The sequence below is a fragment of the Helianthus annuus genome, chromosome 5 (genome assembly GCF_002127325.2).
Source record: "Helianthus annuus cultivar XRQ/B chromosome 5, HanXRQr2.0-SUNRISE, whole genome shotgun sequence".
Lineage (NCBI taxonomy): Eukaryota > Viridiplantae > Streptophyta > Magnoliopsida > Asterales > Asteraceae > Helianthus > Helianthus annuus.
Window position 1 is genome coordinate 88,301,347 of NC_035437.2, and position 7,232 is coordinate 88,308,578.

The 7,232-nt window shown below is 36.2% G+C and overlaps 1 protein-coding gene across 2 annotated transcripts; it reads right to left on the minus strand.

The window, feature by feature from the left end:
• Window positions 1-1,099: 1,099 nt before the first annotated feature.
• LOC110940734 (probable serine/threonine-protein kinase At1g54610) lies at window positions 1,100-6,356 on the minus strand. Of its 2 annotated transcripts, none has more exons than XM_022182294.2 (8): window positions 5,675-6,356; window positions 4,543-4,827; window positions 3,750-4,067; window positions 3,347-3,574; window positions 3,012-3,112; window positions 2,184-2,298; window positions 1,665-1,970; window positions 1,100-1,563 (listed from the first exon to the last, which is right to left on the minus strand). In XM_022182294.2, exons 1-8 carry the CDS (start codon window positions 6,017-6,019, stop codon window positions 1,369-1,371), a joined length of 1,893 nt encoding a protein of 630 aa, XP_022037986.1. In that variant the 5' UTR covers window positions 6,020-6,356; the 3' UTR covers window positions 1,100-1,368. The 2 variants fall into 2 exon arrangements, with proteins under 2 accessions (XP_022037986.1, XP_022037985.1); XM_022182293.2 differs by having other exon boundaries at window positions 1,665-1,982; window positions 5,675-6,353.
• Window positions 6,357-7,232: the final 876 nt, after the last annotated feature.

Sequence of the window (7,232 nt, forward strand, 5' to 3'; positions counted from 1 at the left end):
ATGATTGATTGGTGGCTTGATCCCGGTCAGTCACACGCCTCGCGGTAGTACTCCGCATGTGGAATTTGAGGGTGTGAAAGCGTTAGGCGAATGCCAAAGAACAAGCTTTAGTAAACATGATTTCTATAATGCATCTTAGGTCAAATGATACAAAGACCATACCAATTTCAAAACTTCTTATGATGACGATCCATAAAGATAGTTTTTAAGCGAGTTACATCCGATATCATTATTTAATGCATATCTACGGATTTTGGTACTTAACACCCCTAAGCCTTCATCCCGTGAACCAACCAAACATTCACAATAGTCTCAATTCAGTTTCGTTCCCAAGAATCCGATCGAGTACGGATATTTAGAATTTAGAATAATAAACGTTATTCAAGGAATTTAAACATACTAAAACTCGAACAAAGTAACATTTGTTTGTAAAGCATTTAACCATTACAATGGAAGTTTAAAATTGTTAATAACATATTGACAAACGGGTTAACCTCTTAATACAATTGTATATATTGCTTAATATAAATTATGTAACATATTGTTTTTCTCTTCCACTACTTTTAATTATCTTTTATTCACAATGTACAAGTGTGTTATACGGTTCTCAACATTTTATCGAGTCTCGAAACAAGTGTGCCCCAGTGTGAGTGTGTGTATATGGAATTGACAATCATATTATTAGTTTTACACCTAAATAGCACCTAATCTTGCACTTGTAGAAATTTGAACTCACACCTCTTTTGATAACACTAGACTACTGGATATCCATGACGCAGTGATCTAGTGGATGGTGTTTGCATTTCATAAAAGTGGTGTAGGTTCGAATCCTTACAAATACAAAGTTAGATGGAATATAAGTGTAAAAAGTTATTGTTCAAGGAAAAAATAAACCCTACACCACTGGGTTAGGTGGTAGTGGTGTAAAAAAATTGTTCATATTAGTTAGACAATCAAAGATCAATCACTAAATTATACCAACGTTCAAAGCCGAGAACCTTGATCCTAAATAGACCAAAAAAGGTCCAGGCCTAAAAGACCATTGGACCCAAACAAACCAGGGCCTGACTCTTTGCAGTCATAGTTTAACAATATCAAATAAATCTGCTTTAAATTAGTTTTAAATTAAAACTGGTTTAAAACTAATACATTTATTTCTATTCAAACTGGGCTTGTCTCAACTGTCAAGTTACTTGATGAAAATCCAGATTCTGCTTCAAAATTTATACTAGCCTATATTCCCACACAAATTCCAAAACTAGAGAGAATTACGGTATGCAATTACTATGTACAATGTTAATAGTTACAGGGGAAAGCGATGAGCTCTCACTCTCTGTCTAATATATATGTGTGTTGCGAGGCACGGCCTTACCTCGGTCGGTGGCTAGACATATATGTATGGTTTGAGGTTGCTTCAGACCGGAGTTTAGTGAGTGCGGTCCTGTCAAGGCGTGCTCTTCTAGTAGCTTCTTGAATATGGTGATCGCGATCCTTGAGCATTTGGTCCACGTTTGATGCACCTAGTGGACCCGAGAACTGGATCTTGTTGTATCCATGACCATCCTAGATATAATAATCAAATCATAAATCAAGGGTATGTGTTGATTAAGAGACAACGCAGCCCATTTTGCCAACTTTAAGTTGGAATATGAACTGTTACTCACCATATATGGCTGTTTAGTAGTGGATGATGATCTTCCACTGTCGATGCCAAACATACTACGCGAAAGATCATGTTTCCTCCTCCTCCTCGTACTTGAGTGCCTTCTTCCCATTTGATCTTTGTCATTACCGTTTTCATCATCAAATTTCTTCTCTGCTGCAACCAATGGTCCCGAAAAGAATTCCGGAGCTTTCAAATCATCAATAACGACTTCTTTTGAGTAATGTGATAGTCTTGGTTGTTCAATAGAAGTGTTTCGGTTGAAATACTCGCTTCTGCTCTTTGAGTTTGCTCTGTCATGTCTTCTCTGTATTGGATTCTTCAAGTGTTAGTGTTAATAATATTATCACAATCACAGAATAGATGACAGGTCGGGTGGTGAACTGGATAAAGGGTAATTTTTAGGGTGTGGGCTATGGCTAATCAGTGTGTGATGTATGATTAAAAAATGATTTAGTTGGTTTATTACATCTCATTTGACCTGTTCTTTGAAGACACATCAAAACGAGTTGGGGGTTACCTGCATTGATGCAAGTAGCTCAGCATTAGCTTCAGGAACTGGAACCGCCCAAGGATCTCTTCGTCCTTGCCTTTCAATGTCAATCTTTTGGCCCTTACCACCTTCCGCTCTTTGTCTACAACAACTATTTAGTTAGTAACACGTTGCATGCTCATAACTCATACTTTGACTTTACTAGTTAATCAACCTACTTGCAGTTTCTATAGTCAAGAACAATAATGTTACAAAAAGGTTACATAACCAACAAAGGAATAAATTTTATCTCCTCCAAGATCAAGTAGTTAGAACTTAGAAACCAACTTATGGTGTACATATTCTATGTGTGCCATTAACTACTAATCTAATCAAACAATAAACGCATCAAAGATATTTATTCTCAAACGTTTGTTCTTTTAGTCTTGGTTTAGAAAAGCGAGAAGCACACAAAGGAGACAGATCTAAAATGGAGGTGCAAAGCGCAAAAGCGCTCGCTTTCGTACACGAGACGCAAATTGTTATATAAATTTATATATTTCCTCTAGGGTTTTAGCATCATTTACCCAATATTTAGACCCAAATAAGCTCTATATATGTTTTAATATATAAATTACCAACCTGAAAAGCAAGTTGTACAACATCCTACTGTACAAAAATATTGCATTCTCATGAGGCACGTGCCTCAAGGTCAATATTTTGCCCAAAAAAAAAAAACACGCCTCAGGGATGCTTCATCTAAAAACTCACGCTATGTAGGCTGAAGCAAAGACCCCTGGCGCCTAGGCTTGCTTTTTAGTAAAATATATGTTATTTAACGAAACAGGAAAACATCATCAACAAATATGCACATACCTTCTAGCTTCTTCCTCCCTCAGTTTTGCATCGATCTCTTTGCTGGGAGGATATTTTGGCAAACTTGAAGGATCACAGGCATGTGGCTTAGTTGTGAAGAACTGTAAAAAAGATCAAATATATTTACGTCACCAGATGTCGTAGTGTTATCATTCTCATAAAGATAAAAAATTTGAGGTGCAACATAATTAGCAGTTAAACTATAAATCAGACAGCACAACAGATGCAACAACATGGGGACGATCGATTATACTTGGCTGGCATAAATCAAATGGACAGACTTGACAATTTCAAAAACAGTTTAAACAAACAGAGGTAGTGAACAAGATGGATACCTCGCTCTCAAGAGCAGACGATGCAGTTCCTCTTTGTGAAGGATCTACTGCAAGTAAGGTTTCCATAAGCCTGATAGCAACAAAAGGAACATCCTTAAAAGTTTCTTCAATGCGTTGTCTATAAGGCTGTGTAGGTTTGAACACCGTCGAGTGCCGTAATTTTGACTTTCTCCAATAATCTTCAGATGGTGAACCACAAAGCTTGAATATTTTATGCAATTGCTCAACCTACAAGATAGAAATCACGGGTCAAAAATACAAAAGTAAAAATTTAGCAATAACAAAGAAGGGTGATCATCAGCCCTACGTTCTCAATCAGATTTGTTACATTTAACTTTCAATGTGAAACTTGTATCTGTCATAATATTTAAATTAAGACAGTTTCAATGTGAAAGAAGAATACCTCAGTTCGACCTGGCATGATAGGTTTGCCAGCATATAGCTCTCCAAGAATGCATCCAGTGCTCCACAAGTCCACAGCCACTCCATAATGAGTTGCTCCGAGTAGAAGTTCAGGGGGTCGATACCAAAGTGTCACAACACGGCTTGTTAGTGCCACATTTCCACTATTATCAAACATATTTGCCAAACCAAAGTCCGCAATTTTCAAGATGCCATTATTATCAATCAAAAGATTTGACCCTTTTATGTCACGGTGCAGGACACCACGACTATGACAGTGATCAAGTCCACTTAGCAGCTGCTGCATGTAGCATTTAACCTACAAATATGCTTTCATCATTTCTAAACTCATAAAAAACCAAATATTTAAAACCACCAAAATGGGCCATTTGGGTCAAAACAGATCACATTAGATATGATTACCAAAACTTCGTATAACAATAATCACAGATAGTTAACGAAATACATTAGACATGATTACAGAAACCTCATATAACAATAATCGCAGATACCTAATGAAATACTCGAAACACATTAGATATGATTACAAAAACCTCAACATTACTGAATCAATTACCTATACATAACAAATAAATAGTAAGTAAATTTACTTGAGAAACAATGTTTAAGAGAATAAAATACACACTGAAAGGAAATGTATAATCTAAAAAGGGGTACAATAATATTATGATTGCGTGGATTTATTTTTTTTTTCAAAAATTGGATTTTCAACATATTTAAATATTGGGTTAAATGTTAAGTATAAATATCAAACATGGTGAAAAAGATACTACCTGCGACTCTGTGAACTTGACCCCGGGTAGGGATGCAAGTCCTGTAAGATCGTGTTCCATGTATTCAAAAACCAGATACAAACTACATGAAGTACGTGACGTGATCAATCCTTCCAGCTTAATTATATTTGGATGATCAAGTCTTCGCAAAATAAGGATTTCTCTCATCATAAATTTTACACTCTCAGGATCCATGTTATCAAAACGCACTCTTTTTAAAGCAACAACTTTATTATTGGTTAGATCACGAGCCTTGTAGACACTGCTATATGTTCCTTGCCCAATCTGCATGAACATGAATTGCAAAATACTATAAACTTCAGATTATTAATGCATACTGCCTATCATACAACATAAACCAACTAGTTTATTATCAGTGAAATCACGAACCATGTAGATGTACCTATCACAATGCTCAACGAACATTTAGGCATTTCAATCCTTCAGGAAAATGCATAAACCAACATTTTCTGAACCATTTACTTGCTTTTTTGTAGCAAAAACAATACACTTAAGATTCAACCCGTGCTTTGTCTATTGTTTCAAATCCACCAACACAACACTCTTGAAAATACTTTGGAAAACAATGTACTTAAAAGAAATTGTGGAAAATCAAATGGAATTAATAAAAAAACTGTTGGCCAAATTAAATTTTGTTGCAAAATGTATTTTTGTTTTTTGCATTTTCACAAAAAACATGGTAAGAAAGATGGTTTGTTTGCAGCAAAAAGAGGCTTATACTTTCATTTCAAACAACCAAGATAAATTTTTCTTTAAAGGGCTTCATTTTGGCAAAAATGATTTGTTTCCAACAAAAACACCAGTATAATGGTTCAAAAGGGTCAAAGTCAACCACTGTCTATGCTATCAATTGAAACAACTTACCTAATCAGGGGTGTAGGTTTTGGGCCCTAACCAATTTTTTTTGGTTTGGTTAAATCGATCTTGCCGACGTGTATAACCGAAAATCATTTAACAAAGAATCTAAACCGAACTATAGATTATTCGGTTTTGCTAGTTTTTTTCATTTATGATTCAGTTATCAGTTTTAATAATCCTCTGCCATAACTAGACAAGTGAGATATCATATTCAACAAAATCTGCATTGCATAAACATATAGATCAAAGATACCTTATCAAATTTCTCAAATGTATCAGCTCGTCTAGGTAACCATCCATCAATTGCTTCACCAGCTACAGCAGCAAGCCAAGAAGGCCAACCAGCCACAACCTGTTGGCCTTGTACAGCCTTCGGAATGGCCTCAATAATATCAGCAGCAGAAAACCCTCTCTTGTCATAATTAACACGCCTAGAATCATTCAGTCTCTTGTCAACCGATCCAGTTCTTACCTCACCTCTATTCTTCACCCTGAAACTCTCCACTTTTTTCGACCGCGATGAACCCATCCTCTCCCTTGAAATTGAACTCCCCCGGCCATCATCAACGGCGGAAGGCTTACCACAAATTCCACCCATCAAATCACAATCAATCTAGCTTCTGAACACCAAACTAACAATGATTTGTAATGATCGGTGGTAACATTAAACAGAAATGAAATGAATGAAGATGTAAATGTTAGGGTTTGGATCCGAATATGTGTGACTTAGGATAAGAATCAAATGAAACGATTTGCTTGCTTGTTCAGGCAGTTGAACGCGCTTTTATCTTCGACAGATGTATAGATATATTCTCTCTCTATATCTATCTATTTCTATAGAAGATAGAGTTGTTGCCGGCTTGGCCGAGTCAAAGAGTTGACTATCATTCTCTCTCTCTAGAATGTTAGACCAGGTTTTACCCTCCTAGCAAAGCGATATTATCAGGCGTTTTGTTTTCACAAATGAACGTAGCGGGGATAATTCTCCATCAATCATTAACCAATTATTAATTTTTTTAATTAAAATTAATAAAATTTAATTAAATAAAAAAGTTACATTGTTAAAATAAATGAAAAATAAAATCACAATGCTAAAATAAAATAAAAAACTGAAAAAAAAAAAAACTAATAATCTAGATTCCGTATATTTTGACGGATTTGTTGCTGACGCATTTGTGCTAGGATCAACGCGTCGCCGGTGAGATGGTCGATGGGTTTAGACAAAAATTCGATGTCTTTCTCCATTTGCCTTGCCTTGATCCTTGTATCGCGACAAACTTTTTGTTTTTGGCGTTTCTTTCTTCCATAGTTTCTAAACACCTATGACCGAGATCTCGAATGTCTTGAAGGCGTCGGTTCATCTATTTGAAATCTTGCTTCATTATTTCGGGATTAGATAAAGAGGACTCCGCCTTTTTCCCTTATTTTTGGCACTTCTTCTACCGGGCGGTCATTCCAACTCCAAATCCTCATCGTCGTCTAAATTAATATTTAAATCGACGTTACGAGCATCTGAAGTGGGTGTGTCCGGGTCAACCGACGATGATGTTTTGGACCACTATGATTTACGTCTACTGCTAGACGTCATCGTTGGTACGTTTGACCACTTGGGACTTCCTCGTAAAAGCTCCCAACATCTCAAATATGTGAAACTACCTTTCGTTTGATTGTATTCTTCCAACCTCTTGTTAAAATATTTCCATCGTTTTGGCCGCTTCCCCAGTTGTCCCGAGTGCGTTGGAAGACCTCTTGAAACTGATGACATTTAAATTTGATATCGGTCCATCTGCTCGAAATAGAATCTTTATCCT